This window comes from Python bivittatus, unplaced genomic scaffold, assembly GCF_059951505.1.
Source record: "Python bivittatus isolate LINGU-HERP-01145 unplaced genomic scaffold, Pbiv_v1 ctg000980_np1212, whole genome shotgun sequence".
Classification (NCBI taxonomy): domain Eukaryota; kingdom Metazoa; phylum Chordata; class Lepidosauria; order Squamata; family Pythonidae; genus Python; species Python bivittatus.
In genome coordinates, this window is record NW_028277125.1 from 42,946,761 (window position 1) to 42,972,222 (window position 25,462).

At 37.1% G+C, this 25,462-nt stretch overlaps 1 protein-coding gene across 3 annotated transcripts; it reads left to right on the top strand.

The window, feature by feature from the left end:
* The first annotated feature begins 182 nt into the window (after positions 1 to 182).
* On the top strand, positions 183 to 25,373 carry LOC103056609 (claudin-15-like). Of its 3 annotated transcripts, none has more exons than XM_088131751.1 (6): positions 183 to 601; positions 2,680 to 2,970; positions 16,338 to 16,499; positions 19,393 to 19,474; positions 20,143 to 20,244; positions 22,598 to 25,373. In XM_088131751.1, exons 2-6 carry the CDS (start codon positions 2,760 to 2,762, stop codon positions 22,695 to 22,697), a joined length of 657 nt encoding a protein of 218 aa, XP_087987877.1. In that variant the 5' UTR covers positions 183 to 601; positions 2,680 to 2,759; the 3' UTR covers positions 22,698 to 25,373. The 3 variants fall into 3 exon arrangements, with proteins under 3 accessions (XP_087987877.1, XP_025020229.1, XP_025020228.1); XM_025164461.2 differs by lacking the exon at positions 183 to 601 and adding an exon at positions 2,357 to 2,443; XM_025164460.1 differs by lacking the exons at positions 183 to 601; positions 2,680 to 2,970 and adding an exon at positions 10,560 to 10,928.
* The last annotated feature ends 89 nt before the right edge of the window (positions 25,374 to 25,462 follow it).

Consider the following 25,462-nt stretch of genomic DNA (forward strand, 5'->3'; position numbering starts at 1 on the left):
GCAAGGGCCTTGTCGCCGCCCTGAGTGCTCTGCTCCCTTCTTCCTTTTCGCCTTTAGGCGCCATTTTAAAACATTTCGGGTCATCCTTCCATTTTATCAACGTTGCTTCTGCGCATCTCAAAGCTGAATTGCAAACAGTAACTTTGTTCTTGTAAAAGGGGTGTTTGGGAGAGAGGAGGGTTTAACTAAAATGAAACATTCGTTCTTCCCTTATAGATAGTATAACATACGGAAAGAAGGAACTGAAAGTACATGCATTAATGTTGTGGACAACAGCAATTAGAAGCAGAAATAAGAGCAGCTGCTACAAATAACAGTCATTGCTGGAAAGGAATTGCCGCTAGCAGTCTGCTCTGAAGAGTTATTTACTGTGGCCAGCAGCGCCCTAGAAACAGCCATGAAAAACACCCAAATTGGAATGGATTTCTGGAACAGAGTATTTCCAAGAGGGGGCATGCCTAAAATCTCTGTACCATTTAATTTTGCCCATGTAGACACAGGTACTTAAGAATAGCTATGTGAGGGCACTTGAAGCAGGGCTTCTGAACTTAGGATTTCGGCATCTTTTTGAAGGGACGTGGCATGCAAACTTAAGATCTTGGTAAGTGGACAGATCTTGATACTGTTTTTCCCAAAAAGTAAACATCGATCATAAGGTTCTAGAAATTAAGCTAACTGTGGAGTCCTTGGTGCTCTCTGAGCTTGGTGGTTTGTTTGCAGATGTTTCATTACCCAACTAGGTAACATGATCAGTGCAAGTGAGGTGGGGTTTGCTCCCTGTTTATATACAGTAGTTTGCCCTGCCATTAAGCTAATTGTATAGCTAATCCCATGGACTAGACCAAAATGGTCAAATTAAGTACATATAAAAGTACAAGTTCCTGTACATTCTGTGGCCCTATGGTTACATTTGGCCCCCAAACTTTTTTTTTAAATTTTTGGATAATGTAGTCCTCATACGCAGTCCTTAGAGCCCCAAAATGAGATGGTTAGATAGCATCACTGAAGCAATGAGCATGAAACTGAGCAAACTCAGGGAGGCAGTGAAGGACAGGAAGGCCTGGTGCAATATGGTTCATGGGGTCACGAAGAGTCGGACACGACTTAACGACTAAACAACAACAACTGTAATTAATCCTTCAGCTGAAAATTCATTAGCCAGGAAATATGGGGCAAAATTCTTAAATATTTTAGGGCTTTTCCCACTGCTGAATGAAGTGTCACCTAGGGGTATATATAGAGCAAATCTCTCTGAGGGTCCCCTCCCCCAGTGATGAAAGAGCTAAGGTACTAACCTCCCTCCCCAAGCTGTAGCAACTGGGGATGGTTAGGAGAAAGGAAAGAGAAGGGTCACACAGCCATTTCTTCCCACTGCAGCAGCCTTGGGCCTGAGCCCTATGTGCAGTCCAGATATAGTATGCCTTCCTTTCACTAGGAAGGAGGAAGAGGAGAGTGAGAAGAAGACTGCAGCCAGCAGCAGTTGATGAGGAAATTGCCATGGCCTCTGAGCACGCTGCTTCAAGTGCATGCATACTGTGGCTGATCAGGAATTGCAGTAGAGGACATGGTAGCAGCAGCAGCTATTCTGTCACACATTCCCTTCTTGCTTCCCTCTGGCTCTTCTGCTACAGTTCCTACCAGGGCCCTGCATTTGAGCTACTGTATCTAGGCTGTAAAAATCTAAATAGCTACTAGATATGGCCACAAAGTAATATAGAAAACTCTAGCTCTTTGCTGCCATTTAATAGTCATCCAGATTTTTGCAGTCCACATCTGGTAGCCCTACCCTGCATGATCAGATTTATTGAAGGTTTGGGACAAGGAATGAATTGAAAGGGGTAGGTCAATGGGTCCCAAAATGGCTCTCCCCATCTCACAATATTAATACCACTTGTCCTGTGCACCTTTCCATGAGTTGGGAGAAAACTGTATAGCGTTATCAAGCTGATAACTTATATATAACGTGTCCTGCCAAATTGAAATTGTCTAGATGAGCTATAGTGATCTGAGAAGAAAATTTGAGAAGAGGCAACTTCCTACACTATATAACCATTTGGATTAAATTAGCCCATATATCTTTAGAATACCACATAATTTCTTATCTTGGAAAACACAGAAAAATCATAGAAATAGGAACAACTTTCCTTTTTGGAGATCATAAAATACTGGAGCTTTATTATGCAATTCCACATATGTTTATTCAGAAATACAATGGAGTTCAGCAGTTTTTACTCGCAGCTATTTCCAGGATTGCAGCCCTCATTTGATCAGTGAAGTCAATGAACTGGCTGGGAAGCCTTGATTTTTGGAACAAGGGATCTAAAGGTCTTAAAATATTACTAAACATTTACTTAAATTTGGCAAACTGACCCTCACAATGTGCTGATGTAGCACAGGACTAGAAGGGCTACATAGGAGGAAAAAACAAAGTAGATTTATCAAAGTAAATATATTAAATGATATTGGACACTTAAGTTTATATATTTCAAGTACTGTAATTTAATTAAGTAATTTAAATATTATAATTTAGTTAATTGATTTTATAATAGAACTGAATCTTGTATGTTAATTGAATCAACATTTTATATGTGAGAATAACTTTTGAATAACATTTTTCTTTTTGCATCTTAATATAAATATTAAATAACTAACATATTATTATTTGCTTGCTATCAACAGAATATCAGCTATAGAAATCGGCTTCTCTTTTCACAATTTGAGAAGGAAACTGCTTCAAAAGTTACTTTTTTTATTGAAGAATGGCCTTGACAGCTTTTCAAATACCAGCATTGCTTCTTATTTTTATGGGTTTTATATTTTTACTTGTTACTACTGTATCCAGCAACTGGAAAATATCTAGTAGAGTCAATACTACAAACTGGAACTATGAAGGTCTGTGGATGAATTGTGAAGCTACTTCACTGGGTTCCTTTCAGTGCAACACATTGTACTCCCTGTTAAGTTTAGACAGTAAGTTGTGTTTTTCATATATAAATGATGGATTGCTATCTTGTTTCTAACAGCATGAAGTTGCAATATGGTTATTTAATATTATATGTTAACAAAATACATGAAAGAATATTTATATTCTTTATATATATACCCTATAGAAATTAACTTTTCATAGATTAGAGTAAATTCTCTGATTTAATACTGGGTTGACATTATCTGTTACTGAAAACATTGGCAGTGTTGGAAACAACATATAGAAACAATATAGTCTGCCTTCATTTGATTCATGTCAGCACTGCCAATAGATAGAGAGTAGAATTATATACACACTCTGTGGCTTTCCTTTTCTTTAACGTTTGAACATGCATGTGCACCAGTCTCCCTATATTTTGATACCTTTCCCATATGCATGTTTCTGCTTTGCATATTTTATTGAATTCTTTAGTATGAGATGCTAGAAAAGGCATTAATCATTCCATCTTTAATAAACTCTAAAAGTGTCCAGAAGTTAAATTTCAAAGAATTTACATTTCTATAAACATTAAAATTGGAATACTTCATGGGAACCACTAGGGCTATTAAAAATATATATTTGCTTTACTATAGAAAAATAAGAAAAAATGAAAAAGGGGAGAGGAAAGGAAAAAAATTAAAAATTCCAAAAGATATCACAATAAATATAGAAAAAAGATAATTTTTAAACTCTCTCTTGATCACACAGTGTAATATTGATCAGCCTCTCCATTATTTTGATAGAGGGCAATTCATAAGTAGAGAATGAATACGCATCAATCCATTATTATAAATCTGGTGTGAAGTTGTCTTTTCGTAATAGAAAAATAATCTTCAGATCATATGATTCTTCCCCAAATCCTATGAACAAACTTATGAATATTTGACCAGAATAAGACAACTGTTAGACAAGCTCATATTATATGTGTAAGTGTCCCCTCCATCGTTTTACACTTCCAGCATAATGAAATTAAATATTCTCTGAAATATCTAATAAACATGAAAAAGTATTTTGCTGAATTAGTCTTAAGAAACTTATATAATAAATGTATAACGAATATTCATCTGGACGATAATCTTAGACAATTAATTAGACAATTTAAATTACTGTAGATTTGGAAAAATCCAAAACATGTTTCAGTGCTAATAATAATTCAGGAGTTTTAAATGCTAGTAATGCATCTGGGACAAATGTTGAAATCAAGACATTTTAATTGAATATATTGCCTTTCTATACTTTTAGACAGTTCAAATTCCTTCTGCCAAATTTAAAAGCTTGATTGGCAATAAGAAGGTGTAAAGTATAAATACTCCAATTAGCCCATAAATTCCAAAAGAATCTGCAATTTTTCACGAAGTGTAAATTTACTATGAAAAGCAGCCCAAAATTATAATTCTGTCCCAACACTTTCCAAATATTTTTGCTGCACTTAATGCTAGAAATATGACTGAATTTTGAAAGCAGTGAAACTTACTTCCTAGTGAATGTGTCTCAGATTGAACTGTAATACATAATTTAGAGCAGAGTCTGGCATTTCATAAGCATCAGCTCCAAGTATTTTTTTATTTGTTTATATTTAAATTTATATGGCCACCCATCTTAAATGCATGACTCTGGGCACTAACAGCTGTTAAACATACCATATAACAGTCTATAACAATAAAAAGAATACATAATTGGCAACCAAGATAAAACAAAGAAAAGGACAAATCAGCATAACCATTGTACAGGCTTTGTCATACATCTGGATCCCCACGCTTGGTGACAAACCATGTCTTTAAAGCCTTGTAAAAGGCCAGCAGGACCAGGGCCAATCTAATCTCTGGGGGGGGAGGTGACGCTCCAAAGGGCAGGTGCCATGACAGTGGATTCTAGTCCTGCCAGATGACATTTCCTAATAGATGGGGCCCAGAGCACACCTTTACTGCCAGAACTGTTGGGACTAGTAGACATAATTGGGGAGAGGCGGTCCCTCAAATAACCTGGTCCCATGCCATGAAGGGCTTTGTAGGTAACTACCAGCACATTGAATTGAACCCAGAACATACTGGCAACCAATGCAGCTCTCAGACCAGAAGTTTATCATGCACTCATTGAGAAGCATAACTGCCTGCCCCACTGCATTCTGTATCAGCTGCAGCTTGAAAGGTTGATAATCTGCTCAAAGACCTTCTGGACATTTTTCAATATTGACTTAGAAAAATAAACACCCTTTAGCCCAGGCCTGCACAACATGCAGCCCACCAAGCAGCCTTATACATCCTGCCAGCATTTTTTGAAAACTCAATAAATCTGCTGCCACCAAACATCGCCCCTTCGAGGGAAGAGCTGCCACCACCCCAAAGACACACTGCCAAGCACCTCCAGGCCTGTAGAGGCTATAGGAAATGGCCTTGAAAGACAGGAGGAATTGCTGCTACCAAGGCAATGGTCAGATAAGCAGGGCTTGAGCCCATTCCAAGAAACTAATTTGAGAAAATATCTCAGGCCCCTCCCTAGTTCACACAACAATAAAGTGAAGGAGGGGGGAAGCACATTCAGATTTTCAAGATTCTGTTATCATAGCTGTTACAATAAAAGTACTGTAATTCTGACCTACATGGTATTGATTTCTTAGTCTGGTCTACCCTATAGAGCTGACAAGGCCTTACCAAACTGCCAGCTCCACCGCTGCTGCCGTGCTGCTAACAGCCAAAGAGCTGACTGGCACACCAGCTCTTTCTTTGTGGCCCACAATTATTTTTAATTTATCAATGTGCCCCTTTCCCCTCTGCAAGTCGTGCAAGCCTGTTTGAGCCTATTAATTCAGTGGAAGACTATATATCTAGGATATTCAAGCATTTGCTTCGAACTGTACATCATATCAGATTCAGTAGTACCACTGCTGGTATGGCTATATGCCGTACCCGAGCAGTGCTGTCAACTTCTTTCTCTTTTAGATGGACTGATCTGGCAGTAGCAAGATAGCAACACATTTGCAGTAGGAAGTAAGTAATGACTTTGCTCTGACTGATGACATATGAGGTTTACTATCATGCCTTGTAGAAGGCCTGAGTAGTCTCATTGGCCCCTGCTAGAGGAGGCAGTAACAGTGTAACCCTAAACCAGGCCAGAAGCTTGTTATTCAGAGGGGTAGACATTGGGGCCACTGTGCCAAAGGGGCCCTCAAATCTGCTGCAAGCAAAATATTTTACTGATTTATAAAATGTAGCCAGCTATGAAATTTAACTGATATACTGTATGTACCTTCGACTTTATATTTTACTTCTACTGAAGAGCAGCTACCAAGGATAATAATAGGCATTTCATACTGTATCTACTTTTCCTTATTATTTTACGAAACAGTTTTTCAGTCACAAAAGTTGCCATATTTGAAACTCAAATGGTAGATCTGCCTTCCCCAACCTAGTGCCTCTCCTATGTTTCCAACTAAATTCCTCTCACCCCAGTGAAAAACAGAATGTGGACTTCGGCAGTTTTGTGAAGTATGTTCCAATATTTCATCCCTTCATACATTTTTATATTGATATTCTGCCATCACTTTTGCTGTATCTCTAGCTATTGCTATATATTTGTTGCTGTGTAATCCTCTTAGAATCTGATAAATTGTTAGCACATCCAGGAGTTGTCCTTGCTTTTTCTGCAAAGAAAGCAAGCACAGTTTCTGTGGTTGCTGATCGTTTATCTAAGCACATTCCTTTTCATTTTTTCCCCAGAGAACCTGGTGACTCTATAATTAAATTTCAGCATCTGAACCCTTACAATAAATTTAAAAAAGTGATCCCAGCACAAATGAACAGTTTGAATAGATTATTTGTATCCTTAACCACATTCTAATTATGCCTTAATCATAGAGACTTTGTCTCATGCTCTTATCCCTTGCACCATGTTTAAATAAACACATTAATCATGTGCTGTCAAGCTATTCTTCTTGCCCTGAGATTAGAGCATAGATGCACAAGAATCCATAATCTTAACAAATCCATAATTGTAAAGTCAATTAATGCTTTAATTGAGAGATACTAGGGTCATGATTTATTTTACAGTCAGCTGCTGATTGGGGTACACTCGCTCAAGTGAACCATATTGTTGCCAAGAAAACAACATGGAGGTGTCCATGTAGTCACCAGCAGTTGAGCTCTTGCAGGAAACTTAACTTTTAATGGGTTAAAAGTGAAGAAAGCTATGAAGCTTGCCTCTGAGATTCAGACTCGTAAGAAAGGCAATGAACATGCTCAAGAGCATAAAAATAAAAGTGGCATTATTTAGAGATAACTTATTTTAACTGCAAGAATATGGGCACTCTCTATAGCAGCAAAGAGAGCTTTTGTATCTATTTGTTGCCATTTAGCGGTTATCCAGATTTGTAGCCCAGATATAATAGTCCTAGCATTCTTACTTCATACACTGAAGATCTACAATGGGGTGTATCAAGTATAACATATATGCCACATACAAAAAGAGAGTTGCAAAAGCAAAGAGTTGGGGTGGGGGTTGTATGTCCAATCTTCTTCTCAGTACAGGAAATCCAGGCCAAGAACAATCCCAAGAAATGGCTGGCTGGTGTGTGCTAAAATCATTTTATCCAGCGGTTAATATTATCATAACAAGATCCTGAAGACAGCACAATTGTCTGTGACAACTTTAAATAGGAATATGTTTTCACTAGATGTACTCATTATTGTTGAGAAAGTAATGTTTTATTTTATTTCACCAAAATATTATATTCAGTTTGCTAACATATCTTCTTTCAGAATCACTTTGGTATGACTATTACTGGATAAATCAAAATTATAGTTTACAACTATTCAGAATCAGCTTCAGCCATGTATGTAGGTAAGATCTGTAATAGTCAGGTGTAACAACCTTCTTCATATAATAGCCCCACTTCATATAATAGCCCCACTTATCACAAGACTGAAATTTTGAGGGAGAGCAAGTAAGACATGTCTCATATGTAGCAGAAAAACACAAAGACATAACAAATGAGCAATAAAGATTCTGAGATACTTGAAGCTGGAGTACAGTATAATGTTAACACAGAAGGCCAGCAAAAATGTTAGACTAGAAGTATAATTTCTACAACCAGAAAAGTAAATTGTGCTGCCACTTGATTCAACACAATAAAGTTCCACTCTAATATTTAATTCAATTTTGAGTTTTAAATTTTAGGTATGTTAGCTGGAAAGGATTTAAGAGGAAGTTGCCATAAACCTATCAGATCATTAACTTATCTACCTTAGTACTGTGTGGACCAGGAGGTTGCACGTTTTATGGAGAAATAAGGTGCCACATACGAGTCTTGCAAAATATGTCACAGGTCACATGTGGGATGCGATCAATAAAAAAAAAAGGGTATATCCTCAATAAAAATCATGTTTGTTCACAAACCCCACCCAGACAAACCAACTCTGTCCCATCTTAGCTTTAAAACCACTAAGCTTCCTTTTAACTTAGGATACATCTTTTTGCCATAGTTCTCACAAACTTTTCAGAAAGCTGTGAGAAATTGCTTCATATGAATGTTCTCACTATAGCAGACCACTATAGCAAAACACTGAGCACAGCAGATAACCTTGCTGCCCCATGGGGGAAAGCCAAAATCAGCATTCTTCAAGCAAAACATCCCCACATTGTTCCTGGTACTTTGTGATTTTTGGGGGGAGGGGGGTGGCAGGTGTCAGTTTTTCCTTAAAAGACTGGCAGTTGCTGCAAAAGAGAGAAAGAGAGCGCTTCAAAAGATGCCCTCCACTCTATTTGCATGCTTGGTGAAGGAATTATGTGTATTCTGTGGTATCCTGAAGGAGGGAGATAGTCAGGACAGATATTATTTCCTTCCAGTGGGGTGCTGCTTACCTCACTGCAATTTCACACTTTCACAGTTCTTCCTGAGCAGTGCAAAGACCCTTAGGGAAGTGCCCTTGCTCCAAAGCTATGGCTGCTGAAATCAGGTGTGAACTTCCACTAAAAGCCTTGAAAAGCTGCTTCTGACTGTGGAGATCCATGTAAGTTCCACATTGACTAACACCAACATCCTTGTGTTTGAGATGAATATTTCCTGAACTACCTGTCATGGCAGAGTTTGAATGAGGAAATTTCTGCATTCACAGCATGTGCCGTACCACTGACATATGATCTTTCTCCCCAAACAGTGTAGATAGAGACTACTAGAACAACCATTTAAAGATACATTCTATCACAGAAGAGTGTGTGGATAATACAGTATGATCTCATAGGGCCTCTTCTAATTCTAATGTCCAATCAATATAACTGATTCTTTTTCTAAAATAAATGTTTTTCAATTTTTATACAAATTGCATTACAGGAGACATTTAACATGCGTCCAGATGGAAGGACATTCGTTTTTTTTATCTTGGTTTAATTGGTGTTCGTCCATTACAGGATTTTAATACTGTTTGCATAACCTGTTTCTGTGAAAGGGTAAGAGGATACAAAAGAGAAAAAAGAAGGAAGGGGGCAGGTTGCTCCATCCCATAACTCTTACCATTACTAAAATCTTTTTCTAAACGGGAGGACTTACTAAAATAGCAGTAAGGATTGGCAGACCCTTAGAAGCTTAATAAACATATAACAGCAGGGCTCATCCAGGGTCCAAACCTAATTTAGAAATGTTGCATTAATATTGTCAAATTAGGTTTCTTTTTTACCTGGGCTGTGTTCATCTTGATAGTTTTAATGGTTCCTTTTAGAATCTAGTTTTCTTGAATTGTAATTGATTAAATCCAGAAGCAGTTCTGAAAAGAAAAGACAAAATAGCAACCTATATTTATTCTGTTCCACCTATGCATGCCAATAGGATTAATAATTTAGTTATGTTTCAACATTTCTGATGATAGGTTGTTTTTTTTTCCCCCTATCCATTCAGTTGTGTCTGATTCTTGGAGACTGCCTGGACAAGTCTCTGCAGTTTTCCTGGCAAGGTTTTTCAGAAGTGGTTTGCCATTGCCTCCTTCCTAGGGCTGAGAGAGGGACTGGCCCAAGGTCAGCTAGCTTTGTGCCTAAGGCGGGACTGGAACTCAGAGTCTCCCAGCTTCTAGCCTGATGCCTTAACCACTACACCAAACTGGCTCTCATAATTTTAATTATGTTTCAACATTTATGGTGATAGGTTGTAATATATTGTAATTATTATACTGTGGATGTTTAATGATTATTGTAAGTTTGTAATTATTCCTGTACACCAATAAAAGTTGCATGATTGCATTGGTTTGGAAAGCTAATACATACATACCTCATCCTCACCCTCCTCCATACCTGGAAAGTAGGTTATTTTAAAGTGCATAAGACTATGTAGCACATAAAAGTTGCCCTCCCAACATTTTGTCTTGTCTCCTAACAAGATCTGCCACTTGAGGCAGCTGTGTCATTCTGCCAATTGCTAGTACCGTTTCGGTTACAGCACTACTGCAGGAGTGTGATGGTTTGGAATGACTGATGCATATGTGTGAAACTCGCCCCCCCCCAATTTTTACAATAAACCTAATAATTAACATTTGTTCTTTAGTAATTGCAGTGCAGTTAGCAGCTTTTCTTAGACCACTCCCCCAGGTATTAAAAACAATGTACTACAAATCTTATCATTGAGATTACTGAGCAAAGAGCAAAGGTAGCTTCATTTTGGAGGACAAATGGAGTAAGAAACAAGGACCCTTTAATGGAGACATTAATTTCTCATGTTTCACCTTAAACATGAAATAGATGCATATATTTTTAATATTTTCAACTATGTCTCTTGTTCTGGAACTTACTGGTTTTATATTCACTTTGGGTGGATGGGTCATTATTGGAACAACTCTATCAAATAGTTACTGGAAAGTCTCCACTGTTTTGGGGAATGTCATCACAACCTCAACCTTGTATGAAAACCTATGGCACAGCTGTGCAGAAGAAAGTACTGGAATCTCCAACTGCAAAGCATTTAATAGTCTTCTGGCACTTCCTGGTATGTCTTTCTTTGATGCACATGTTTACATATTTATTCAGTGAAATAATTTGCTGGATTGAAAAAAAATCTACATTTGGTATCTATATATATATTATGTTATGAATACGTAATAGTATGAATGGTTCCTCACTCCAAAGAGGTTGCCATGTGATGAAGGCAGATTGCTTGATTTACCTTCAGATTCTTGACATTTCATAGTTTTTTCTCTCTGTGTAAGAAATTAAAATTTTTATGCTAAGAGAAAGAGAGTGTATAAAACTTTCTAGTGCTTGAAATAAAAGGGGGGAAAAAGCAACAAGTTTATGATGGTTGGTATTGATTTGTGATGAGGGTATAGCTTTGTATAACAAAAGAGCATTCTGCCTGTAAAGACTAATCTTGTGTCCATGAAACAGGGGAGAGTTATCTGATTTGTTAGTGATGCCATAATCTTCACTAATGCTTCATTAAAAGCACATAATGGATTATTTCATATTTACAAATTGGCTGTTTACATACATTTACTGAGATTTGTAGCAAGTATTGGTTTGTTAATTTGTAATGTTGTTTACTTCTCACCTTTCCAAATGGTTCTTCAGAACCAATGCTATAGGGAGTAATTTCTTTTGAATGAGAGAGCCTTAAGAATTTACACTGTCCTTATAATCTTTATTTTTTCCATCTTTTATTGGAAGGAAGTAGATTCTTACAGCTTGTAGAAAAATTGCTGAGCCTGCATCAGATTCTTCAAATCAACTACATGTATCCATGCAGCTTTCTGGGATGCTTTTACTTCAACCAATCACTCTGTGCATGGTTAACGTGGGGTTTTTTCCCTGCTAGCCCTTTGCAACAAAAAGTTCAGTTTTATCCATATTTTCAAGACATATTATGAGTTTTGCTATTTCAGACCAAAGGCTTGCCTAAGACCAAGCCTAGAAAAACAAATTAAGCCCAATAGCATACTCTTATACGTGCACCATAGTAATTGGGCATGTATTGTTTCTGAATATATATGCAATGGAAAATGATTCCTCTAACTAAAATTTTAAACATGCCTTAGAACATGCCCCATCTTGGCTCCTTCTAGATGTACAGGGATTGCACTTCTCAAAATTACCTCCTGTCACGGCCTGACATGGTTGAGTGAATGGAGGTGGAATGACCCTCTGATTTCTGTTGAATTTAGGACACAAACTATTTTGGAATGATCTAAAGCAGGATGATAAACCTGTACATTCAAGGTCTCATGTAGTCCTCCAGCTCCAGAGCCGTCTCCAAAATTCAGCAGTGTGATTGCTGGGAAACGGGTGTCATTTTCCACCTATTTGAGGCACGAAACAAAAATTTTAGCGTAACCCGTAAAATAACTTTACACCTTTGCCTTTGAAAAAGCAAAGAAAAATACCAAAGCTGTCTATTCTCCCTCCAAATTGAGGAAAGAGGCAGAGTATCCCCCCACTCATGTGACTGACTTGATCACGCTCATTTTATATCATCATCCCATGCATTGAGTCCTTTGCATCTAGTCAAAGTGTTAAGTATGGCTGTCATGTAGGATGTTAGACAAGCTGATCCATTACATACAAGTTTCAAAGCATTATTTTACAATGCTGTTAAAGGGCTACAGTGACATAGTGGATATATATGATTGATGCAAATATGTGTGTTGCATGTCCTACCTAACAAGAGGTAGGCTAAGATTAAGTTGTAATTTTTGGTGAGCTCTAGATTTGCAAGTATTAGACTTCATCCAAGTGAAAGTGCAAATAGGCAAAACAGTCCAGTTCAATTTTGGATGCATTTTAAACTGGTTTGAAAGAGATTGGGAGAAGAAACATTGGTTATTTGTAATACCTCTATGATGGGAGTTGTTGAAGCTCGAACTGGGATTTTTTCTATTATTCCGCTGGGCCTAATTTTCTAATCTCTGGCCCTCCGTTAAGCCTTGTAAAACTGGGGCAACACAAGTATTCACCAAGTAATATTTTATGCTGATTTTTAGTCCTTTCTGTATAACTCAAGCACAAGACAAAATAATAGATTATTCTTTACTTATTTACTAAGCTGTGTGAAGCCTCAAAAAGGGTCTTTGATCAAGGCACTGAAAAAAATGCCTCTCTGAGGCTGCTCACTGAAGGTGCAGGATGGCAGAACCATGTTGAAGTGCATGTGGGTGAGCAAGCATAGAAGATTTTTCCACCAGTATTTCTAGAAAAGCAAAGTGACTTTGCATAGATCTTCTTTACATTTTTTGTAACTTACACTAATCACACTGATTTTTTTTTTCTATTGTAGCTGAGTGACAGATGACAGAGTTTCAATAAATTAGTTGGTGGAAAGGGGTGAAAGTCATGTGCTTTGCATGAATAGAACTAATTTCCACCAGCACAGTATCATTATTGAAGTATACGCAAAATTTGTTAAGGCTACAAATGGTTAAATAAATAATCTAGTAATAATTTTTGTGAACAATTACTACAAAATTATTTTTAAAATTGAACTGCGCTGGTTTTGTCCCAATTGCTTCCTGTATCTGCTCCTCCGATTCACATTCTAAATTTTAGAAGAACACTAATTTCTTTGCATGTATTTCAATATATTTTGTACTCAATAATTATACTTCCAAAAGGAGGATCATTTTCTAACAATACATTTATAGTGCTGTCTAGTAGAAGGACAAATGCTTGGTGAATGAAATTTTAAGGGCAAAGCTATATCCACACTAGACTTTGACTCAACTCAAAGTATCTCAAAATATCAGTAAGGTCTTATTAAACTAGAGTAAATATATCCCAGAATAGATTCTTTTTCTTTTATTTCTTGTAGATGCTTTGCTCCAATGTCCTAATGAATCTTGCTTGACTTTGATGTGCTTGCTGAATAATGGCTGTATGAGAGTGGGAGCATTAGCAGAAGAAAGCAGATGATTCCCTGGCCTTTCTGTTCTCCTCACTCTCTTCCCCCAGGATACTTTCCCCCTCCAAAATCCAGTTTTTTCCCAGTCTTGCTTTTCACTTGGGAGAAAATCAAGCCAGAGAGGTTTCTGTTGTGGGGAGAATGGAGAAGGGAAGTAGCCATTAAGTAGCTGTTTCTGCCAAAGTATTTGCCTTTCTGATGGTTAAAGAATGACCTATCAACTTCCTCCTCTTTTGGGGGGATTGCAGTGGGCTCAGGTGACCAAAACAGTCAGCCATGTCTTTCCAAAGAGCTCAATTTTTTACCATTCCAGGCCAGAATCTCTAGATGAATGAGCCAGGTTCATCTTTCCCAAGAAGCTCCAAACTCATTTCCAGGACTTTTGTTGGGCTTTTCTTTAGTGACCTATATGTTGAGAGTCTAGAATTACACTTGTAGCTTTATCCCCTCTGCCCTCCATTTTCTTTTTGATTGGCAGCAGACAACAGGTTGCCAAGGTTCATAGGTTTTCCAGAAATTTTAGTTAAGCACATTTTCTTAGTCTGAGTTGTAAATCTTTATTTTTCAATTTTTTCTGATGACTTATTCCATTTGTCATTTTTATTCTCCCACTCCCGTTTACAAGTTAATGACATATTAATTTTATTAATATTTATTTTCTTTCACACTTGCTAGAGATAGTCAAATAAAACATTGCCATCTTTGCCTACTGCTACATTTGCAGTTCATTATTACAGAAGAGGTGAGGGGGTTTTTTAGATTTTTTATCCCACCTTTATTATTTTTATAAATGACTCAAGGTGGCGAACATACCTAATACTCCTTCCTCCTCCTATTTTCCCCACAACAACAACCCTTGAGGTGAATTGGGCTGAGAGAGAGTGGCTGGCTCAAAGTCACCAAGCGACTGGCCCAAAGTCATCCAGCCAGCTTTCATGCCTCAGGTGAAACTAGAACTCACAGTCTCCTGCTTTCTAGCCTGGTGCCTTAACCACTAGACGAAACAGGATCTCAGTTAATGTTCACTGAGCAAACCCCTTTGAGTGGGTTCTGCTTTTTCAGGATCAGCCTGTGAACAACCCCAGATCAGGACAGAGGATGCTCCATAAGTCAGCAGGTGAGACCAACTGAACTATCAGTTTCCCTTTTCATTGTGTATTTATGGCACTTTGGTTACATTTTATCTGAGCGATAGAGATAACCTTGTGTTTTCTGCAGTTCAAAGGAGTGGAGCGCAAAGGAGATTATAGATCTTTGGTATAGTACATGTTTTACATGCAGAAAGTCTCAGCCAGGTTCAGTTTTTGGAAGGAAGTGAAAAAGGACTGGGATTTGGAGATCTGATATCAGAAGAGAACAGACAATACTGGCTTGGATAGCCTGCCTGACTTGTTTAAGACAGCTTCCTATTTCAAATCAAATTAACTTTGATTCCTGCCATTTCTGCCAAGTAAGTTGATGTCTGAAAAACAAAACCTCCACAGCTCAGTAGACCTTAGGGAATTACTAGCTCATTAAAGCAGAGACTGATAATATTAGATTATCACCTAATAATGAGACTGTTATATAAAGAAAAATCTTGTGACTTATGCTGATTTCTTTGTTACTTGTCCTTGTCATTAAATTAATAATTGTGTTCCAACTGCTATTAATGGCATAGTAGTTTAACAAATTACTTTATGAAACATTACAATCAAAGGGCAATATCCCGCAACATTTTTTTTATCATAAAAGCAATTCTATTTTTTATCCTCCTCCTGTTATTAATGTAACCAAATAGAACTTCCAGTTAATTTGTTAACTGCCACAGAAACGTTGAAAAGCAGGTAAGACTTTGAAAAGCCGGTAGGAGAAAGAAGTATAACTTCAAAAATTAAATCACTCTGGTAAAAAGGCCACCAAATAATGAGAAGGTTGGTGTATGGAATAATTTTGCTGGTGTTGCTTTTGAATGTCCACATTCTCTCTTAACCCTTTGCTTCCTTCCAGGTCTTTTAACTGTTCCCATCTTTGCTGCTTTCTTCAGTCGAAGTGTACTGGTTGCTAGACAAGCAAATTGTGAGATGAGAATAGGGGATAGTGAAAAGTCTCATGATAAATTCAGTGATCCCTTCCTAAAGCAAGGGAAAAACGATATTATTTTCCTACCTAAATGACTCAGGCTGGGGATCTCCTTGAGGAAAAAGTTGCACATTCCCCAAGTACATTATTTTTCTCTCTCAATGTTTTATTTATGCATCTTCCACACAGCCACAGGAGTAGTTGAATACACAGAAGGTCATTTGAAGCATCATAATAGATAGTTCTGACAACAAGAGATGCCTGAACATTAAAAAACCATAATGGCATTCTGAATACTATCCTCCCTCAAATCAGATTTCTAAGAAATATGGAGTCTTCCCATCTTTGCTTCCAGTCAAGTTTTGATTAATGGATAAATCAAAGGCAAGACCTGTCATTTGCTCTGTACTAAAATCAACACCTTTGGTCAATTTTTCTCTCCTGCAGCTTTTATTCAAGCATGCCGAGCCCTGATGATTACGTCCCTTGTCTTGGGTATGGGCGGGACTCTGCTAGCATTGCTTGGTTTGAAATGCACTGAGCTTGGTTCCAGTGATGAAAGAAAAGCAAGACTTTCCATAATGAGTGGAATGATATTTGTTTTAGCAGGTGAGAAATCATGTAATGGACATTTATGCAAGAAAAGTTTCTTAAAGCTATATACATATATGGTGATTTATTCTTGCCTGGATCCTTAGGAGATCTTGTGATTTGTATCAAGTAAGGGACAGGGGTGAGTTGAAAAACTAAAAAGCATGAAACTAGATTAATTGAAAAGTTTACTTAGAGTGGTTTAGAAAACAATAAACGTATTGTTCTCCTAGAATGTAATCTGGATCTGAGTTATTATCACACAGTGTTTATATGTTTAACCATGTTTAATTAATTGGCTAGATTTTTAAAACATTTTAATTGTCCCCCTCTGATTAACAGAGCAGGCATATTAATTTTTTTTGTAATTAATACACTAAATTTATTTGCCGCTTTTACTAGTTTTCATTTCTAGGGTAAGCTACATTAACTCTCTGGAAATAGCACTGAAGAGGGGATACATACATTTAAAAGTGATACAAAATGAAAAAAGAATAAAAGTCCCAAGTTACTGGTGTCTTTCTATTTGTATGAAAAGAAGAAATACTTTTTAAGAGTAGAATGAGCAGTAAGTAGAGTCTCCTACTAGCCTTTCCCAACATCATGCCTTTCAGATATATTGGGCCACAATGACAGGAGTTATAATCCAACACATGGAGGGCACTAACTTGCAGAAGTCAGTATCAGTAGATCCTGTTTCTGTCTATTCTTTTCAGATTCTCCTTTTTTTTCTGGGTGATTTTTATTTATTTTTTACTTATATTTCAAATTTGTCACCGCCCATCTCACTGTGGGATAATTTAATTAATTTTAATTTAATATTTCAATTTTGAGGCTGCCTGACTCCACAACAACTCTGGGCAGCTTACAATTAAAAAAGAATGTAAAAGAAAACAACATGTATCAATGAAAAGAGAATACAACCAACGGGAAAATTAACCCCATAACACAGTAAGTAGATCAGCAAGGGTCTCTGTTACCTAAAATCATGCATTTTCCCACCTAATTTAGGCTGTTGGAATGAATACAGTTTGGGGGAGGGGGAAAAGGTATTTTTCCAATTCTATCAATCCTACTTTATTCAGACAACACTGCAGTTTTCTTGCTCACCCAGCTTGGTCTCAGAAGATTGCTCAGCGCTCTGATCCAGAAGTGTAACAAGCAGTTATTGATAATAAACCATCAGAGAATGGAAGTTATAGTAACAGTATAACTAACAGCACCAAAACCCATAATTAGCACACAGGTAATCAAACAACTGAGCAGTTCAAATGCTTGACATACCATGGTTTAGCATTCCACTCCTCCAGAAGCAGCAAGACACAAGCCAGTTAGGTCTCCTTCATGAGCCAGAAGAATGAGGCTGTTATTTTAAGACTTCAGGGAGATGGCGGGATACTTTGTCCCAGCTGCAAATAATTATTTAGTGCAAAACCTTCAGTTGTTATATGAGGCTTCCCTGGGACTTGGTTTCAGCTTTGCTTCCTGTGAGAAAGTGCAATTCAACTTTCTACAAACCCTTTTTCTGACCCAAGATACTCGTGAAATGCAGCCCTGCAATTGGTGGCAGGACTGCCTAGAACAGAGGCCAGAGAATGGCAACCAATTCTATTCGCTACAGGGCTGCTTTCCCTAATCCCAAGGAACAATGACAGATCTAAACAGTGAGTGAACATTAAAGTAAATTGTGTTCTTGCAGTTTTTGCTAATACCTGTTCTGGATAAAAATGATTAGGCTAGAGATCAGAATATTGAGCTTCAAAATAAGCTGACTTTAAACCATAAAAATCCATTGAACATTTAGGGAAATTCAAAGGCTTATTCCAGCAAAATTTCTCTCTTCTTTTACCTGTTATAACTATTAATGGGACTTCTCTTGGAGGGCAGATTCAGCAAAATTCCATTATCAGAGAGGTTGTTATACCCAGGTGGTTCAGACAACATTAAATCTACATAACTTATTTTTCTGTGCTATGTATTTTATTCCACCCTGAGGCAAAGGCTGCTTCAGCCACTTTTTAAAATCTTGCCTGCTCAGAAAAGAGAAGTTTTACATAATTTACTTTACAGCAGACACAGGTCTCAAAGTTACCTATCCAGGTGCCATATTCTGCTACTAACCATCAAGGAGATGCTGTCAGAAAGTCATGATTATGGGACAGGATGACTAATCTGTATATACTGGTAGCTGTTAGAGTATACATTAAGAGGATAGATTGTTTCCTTTTGTCTGTAATTCTGCTGAATTTGAATGGCCACAATAAAAGTTTGTTGTTGTTTGGTGGGGAATTAGAAACACATTGTTGTGTAGGAGCGTGAGATCATTTCTAGGACTGAAAACAAGTTACTGGTCTCAGCCATTGCTGAAAAGCCCGCTCATTGTATTCAGCGTGTATCTGCCTCAAGCTGTATTCTGCACTTTACTTCAGACAAAAGAGATCCAAGCTTTCTCTGTTCTAAAATGAAGGCTGCTAGGTCACATGCATAGTCTTTAATGGAATACACACACACACACACACTTCCTGTTAAAATTAGTTTTTTCATGTAAAATTATAGAAATTGAATCAAAAACTCCACTAAATCCATATGACTCAGCTTTCCTCAGATGTTATAATTTTGTTAACCATGTGACAACTTGATTATATATGCATACTAATCTGTACAAATCACACAAGGTGCTTGTAAATGAAATCCTCTTCTAGGTCCCCTCTAAGGAAATATCTTCCAAGCATGACAAAAAGACCTTGGGTGAGCCTTGAAGCAGCTTCTTCCAATCTTTAAGCATCTGGGTTAGCTTTGTAGTTTCAAGGAAGAGATCCAGAGGGTGCTTTGTTTGCAGGTAGAACGCCTTATCAAATGATTTGCCTGGCCCTAACACATACTCATCCACTAATCTGTGTTGTTTGGCCAGGTCTCTCATCAATGGTTGCTCTTTCATGGTATGCAGCAAATATCACAGCCGAGTTTTTTGATCCTTTATATGCTGGAACAAAGTAAGTTAATATATTTATGTATTTTAGTTCAGTTTGGTAATTGCAGTTAATAAAGAGTTTTAGCATTATCAAAATGCACAGAGGATAACATTGTATGGTCTGTGGGTGCTAATTCACATCTATTGTAATGAGTTTGAAATTAAACTTATGTTAGGCTTCTTGTTTTGTCTGTTCACAAAGATTAACCCAATTAGCAACAATGCTGTAGTGCATTGTTGCAATCTTCCTCAGCGTGATCACTGTTGAGAATTCTGGGAGTTGAAGTTTACAAATCTGGAAGGTACCCAGGTTGAGGAAGGAAGTATTATTGGTTCAATAACTTACTGGTTTTTGTTTTCTCAATATTTGGTGTCTGTCTCTTGGGCATATTGGAGTGCATGGGAAACAAGAGCTCACCTTCATCTTTCTTCATTCTTGATATTTGAAATACAGATGGAGCATAACAATACAACCCTATTTTGATTATCCCACTCATCTTCATTAATCCCAATTATTCAGGAAGCCCCTTCAATTCTTCCATTTCCATGTATCAATAGCTTGGAGTTCTTTGAGCTTTCCTTTCCCCAATACCACCTTTGTCTTATGCTAGTAACTTTAATGTATGAGAAGAAAGCATTTGATTGTATATGATGTTTGATTGAATATGATATATATGATCTTTATTCTAGGTATGAACTGGGATATGCACTGTATCTAGGTTGGGCTGGTTCCCTTCTTTCCATAGCTGGAGGGATTCTGTTGACATGTTCATCGTGCAAAGGAAACCAAAGGTATTTAAGATGAATTATTCATTTTTAAAAATCATAGGTATAAATAGGGTTTGTAGTAGTCTAGAGAATATTTTAAAGATCCAGCTGTGTACTTGTTCAGTAACAAATCCCACCCATTTCCCATCTTTTGTGAATATTTTTGAAAAAAAGAAACATCTCATATCACTGAAATAATGTAAAATGAAGGGGGTCACAGTAAAATAATGGGGCTTACTTACTGACATGAATATGATTGGATAGTAAGGGATTTGGCCTCATGCCTGTGACATGTCATAATCAATTTATTTATATATTGTATTTCTAAATAAATATTTCAACTATCTATGTTTACACAATAGACCATTCAGCTAGAGACATCAATCTATATTGTTTATGAAGATTCTCATTTATCCAGGTGGAATTGTCTGGAGGTTGAGTCATGGCAACTGGACTTCTTTTCTTTGGCAACTGGACTTCTCTCTGAGGAGGAGTGAAGGAATCCATTTATGCCTAAGTGGAAAATCCTTCCCTCAATAGAAGTGGAGGCCTCAGACACAACTTGTCTCGCATTTTCCAGGCTGCCCTTTCAACAGTCCTCACGAAGATTAAGAACAGTTCAAAAGTTCACCAGGAAGGCAACACTTAACATCCCCCTGGGATGAGTGAGGGATTAGGAGTAATACATCTACATCTCAAAGACTCTACTAATCACATCTCCTATTGTCCCTTCAACAAGCCTATCATGCTAGTAAGAAACACAGCCACCCTGGAAATTTTTATGGGGTCCTCCTAACCAACTTTTTCAGACTGAAGAAGCTGCTTGGACAAATAACGAAAGGTCTCTAACCAAAAAGAAAAGAAGTCCAGTTGCCATGACTCAACCTCCAGACATCAATCTATATTAGATATCCTATCACATTAGCTCAGTTTCAATTCATTTAAAGCATATCAAATTTAAATAAGCATATGACAAATTAATGGTAATGAAAAAGATTCCTTATACTCACCAAACAGGAAAAGATAGAAAAATGGTTATAATTACATGCCACTTCAAACAGCCCATAGGAAGAGATCCTCTACTTTATCAGGGTTTTTACCATTCTCAAGGTAAAACTCTCCTCTTAGTAATCTCAGAACAACAGAGCATCAGACAAGACAAGATGGAGAAGACCTCTGATGCTGGTGACGCTGAGCTCTGAATATAAATACAGACCCTTGCCCTCTCCCCAAAAACAGTAATATCTCCCCCATGATGTCTCCCAGTGCTAGGGTAAGAGAAGGCAGTCTTTCAGTTGATCAGGCTTCATATTTCATTTGAGGAGACTGGAGCCATTTGTTTCTTCTCTTCTGGAGATTTGGGCTATTTTACACATCACACAGCAACTTACTTGTACAGTGTATACTTGGTATCCCCCATGTGATGGTACTATGGGCATCAATGTGTCCACAGCTAAAAGATTTTAGTTTTAAACACAATTGGAAAAATGCTGGTAAACTGCATAGGAAAGCACCAGCCTTCAGAATCACATTGATTCCCAAGAATACTCTTGGATTCCATGTAAGCTCTATAGATGTTCTTAGAAAATAAAAATGGTGACTCAGAGCAGCCCAATGCTTTTGTCATTTCTAAATCTGTTCACCTGCCCATAAAAATAATATAAGAACCTTACCGAACTCGACAGATGCTGAGAGTAGCCATAGCAGTCACCTTTTAGTAAACAGTTTTGCCTTTGGCTACACTCTGGTAGCCATTTTGTGAATGGGCATGCCACTTATCACAGGCATTTTCTTTGTCCAAACATACTCTCAGAGCATCTATTTGCCCATGAACCAAAAAGATTTTAGCCCTCTGGTCAATACTAGTCTTTACTGCCTCCTGTATATTTGTAAACTAACATTCTGTCACATCTTCCATTTTCATCACCAAAAATGTAGGCTACTAAGAATCAAAACTCAGGCCTAATTACTGTATATATGTGACTGATTATATATTCATCATGTATGTTTGTGGATTTTTCTGTTAGCTACTTTGAATGATCAGGATGGAAAGGTGTGGTATCCAACCACATTATACTAGCTCTTTGAAAATAGCTTAGTGTACTGTACTCAGCTACACCTATTTGATCAAATTATTTGCACAGAATATACAATCGTGGTTGGATTGGGCTGTTAATGTCTGAACCAGTGTTCTTGATAAACTTTGATAATCCTAGTGGCCATGAAATTGTCCTATTAGTTTCCTATTGTTTTTTTTTTTTTTTTTTGCAGTTTAACAATATGGAGTGTGTGTGTGTGGGTTGATAATGTCTAGATCAATTATATTAAACAGAGAGAATGGGGAATGTAATATATTTATATCTTTTTTTAATTACAGAGACCATGGATATCATTACGCAGCTTCAGCAACAGTTGATGAACCACAAATTTACATCAAACAGGCTAAGACAGTCACATCTGCCAAAGATTATGTTTAAAAAATTATTTAAAATATATTTACATTTTCTAACCCAAATCAAAATAGCACTGTGCAAACTTTTTGAAAGGGGCACTTTGCAAAGTATGCTAGTGTCCATAACCCAACCCTCCTTCAAGTGTTAAAGCACCTGTTGCATTTTCTGGAAGGCTTGCAACAGCTGTTTTAAAAGCCTTCCCCAATTGCACGTTCAACAGAGAAGCAACCAGAAATAGCTCTTGAAGAAGCTGCAAAGCTTCCAAAGAATGTGGTGCTTTAATATTTCACGGAGGTAGCTTCATTTATGCTTAACACAGTTTGTGAAGCACCCTTGTCTAAAGCTTTGGCACAGCCCTAACACATCTCTTCCTCTGTAACATTTATCTTAGGGCAATCTCCCATTTATTTCTCCCATTCATGGCACTATGCCCTGGCGATATCTGATGTTGCCATCATCTTATCCTCAGTCAAAGAGTGAGACAAGTTTAAATTGCCCTTAGTTGTATTGGTGTTAAAGTTGTATTTTCCTCCTATTCTGACACTAAGAACAAACTCAAGATGTGCAAAATCTTTGCGGGTTTATAACCCACACCCATGAGCTTGGAGGGGAGGTATTTCAACTCAACAGTGGGGAAAAGCCCTTAAGTAGTTTTTCATTTTAGTGCTGAATATTATAATGAACATTATGGCATATGTAACATTTCCTCATGAAAATTATTTAAACCATAAAATCATGGAAAATGACTTATTTTTCCTAATTTGTTAAATGTATTAGGTCATATTATTTTGGGACATTATAAAGTTATAATTTCCAGAATAAAACTACTTAGAACTTTGGAGGATTGAAGATTTAAATGTACATTAAAATGTACAATAAAATGTACATCTGGGAAGGAGCTAATCTGATTTCTCAAGTATCTAGAGAAGATACTTTGAGAGAGAGAGAGCATGTTTTTGTCCATGCAATCCCCACGAGTCAACACTGACTTGAAGGCTATATAAATATCTTTATATATCTTTATATATCATCTATGTCTAATGCCTAAACTTCCCTCCAAGCTCATGGGTGTGGCTTACAAAGCTCCAAAGATATTTATATAGCCATCAAGTCAGAATGGGATTGCATGGACAAAACCATCCAGTTTTCTTGGCAACATTGCTTGGAAGTGGTCGTCTATTGCCACCTTCCTATGGCTGGGAGACCTTGGGTAGCCCAAAGTCACACAGCTGGCCACTCGTGGTTTCCGTTTCTAGTGCATTTAATGATTACACCAAAATGGTTTTCAAAGCAATTAGAATACAATAATTTATATAAAGCAGGGACTGGAACTAGTGGTTTTTCATATGCTACTGAACTACAGCTCCCAGCATCTTTTATTATTGTCCATGTTTGCTGGGTCTACTGGGAAGTGCAATTCAGGAATATTTAGGGGATAAGATTCCCTATCTGTGATAGTCTCCTCGGTGCAATTTTATTCAGGTCTTACTGAGATCAGTGAGACTTATTCTGAGATCTGTAGGCATTGTGTCCAAAGTACATACCAGCCTTATAATAGTTTGTATGTTAAACCAATTTTGCAGAGATGGAAGACAGGGAAAGTGGGAGTTCTCAGTGGTAGAAATTAGATCTGAATTGAAGGATTTCTAGTTTACCACTTACAATGACTACAAAACTCCAGTGGCCAGGAATGCTAAGTTGCTAACCCTAACCCTAACTTTGTTACATTATTATAACATCTGCTGTTTAGAACTCTATATCAATTTAATCCCCACTTGGTGTTCCTCAAAAATGTAAATATCAAAATTTCCAATCAATGAAAAATTCTTAGTATGCTTGAGAATTCTAGCAGTTGAGGTCTCAGCATAACCCGGAGGGCACGTTGTGGAAATAAGGCTAGTATGTAGAATACTTCTATATAAAAGTCACTTTATGTGAGACGAGTGGCTATATGAATACGATAAATAAATACATAAAAGCTGGTACAATCTTCAAGAGTTTTGGAGCAAAGTGTATGTTACACAAATAAATGTAAGAAACTCTTAAATAACTTTTTTAAAAAAAAGAGTAACCATTTTAAGAGCAGAAATATTGAAACATACAAATAGTGAGAAGATATTTTCATTTAGGATGGGAAAAACTGGGAGATCAGAGTGGAAAATTTTAAGTGTGAGAAAAGTTTATCACTTTGGCTTTCTCTCTTCTCCCAAGCTATTTTTCATTTTAAAAACTAGCCATTAAGGTTTAATAACAGAAGTTTTCTAAAGAAAATACTGCTTCCTACAAGCTAGAATGCTCCTAAAATGATATGTATAAAATGAAGGGTCACCATTCACTGGTTTTTTCAAACAAATATGCCAAGTCACAAGCAAATACTCGAGCTGATGTATTTTTGAATTAAATGGAGGTAATAAATCTCTGGGACAACTGTTGCTAGACAACACTTAACTAGCATCAAGGATAATGAGGTTGTAGTCTAACATTACCTGGATTCCTTGCCCTAATGTGAACAGTGAGACATGAAAGTATTTGTATCGGCTTCCTTGCATTCCAGAAGCCCCTGAAAACTGTTTTATTTTAATAAGTTTTTGACCTGTGGAGTGATTATGTGTGAGCACTTGACTGTATTGTGTTAATTGTTTTATTATTGTATGTTTTAATGGGTCTAATTAATAAAGTTTTCTCCTTGTTTTGCATTGCCCAGAGTCTTTTTGATTAAAATGGTCTACAAATATTGTAAATAAATAGAGATATAAATTACAAATAAGGGTAGCTTTATTTTAGATGTT

Bases quoted from the DNA above. Each gene is read 5' to 3' on its own strand.
- LOC103056609 (XM_025164460.1), top strand. From the start codon at position 10,685: ATGCATATATTTTTAATATTTTCAACTATGTCTCTTGTTCTGGAACTT. The intron at 10,929-16,337 runs GTATGTCTTTCT...TCTCTCCTGCAG, and splicing joins TAGTCTTCTGGCACTTCCTG to CTTTTATTCAAGCATGCCGA. The intron at 16,500-19,392 runs GTGAGAAATCAT...TTGTTTGGCCAG, and splicing joins AATGATATTTGTTTTAGCAG to GTCTCTCATCAATGGTTGCT.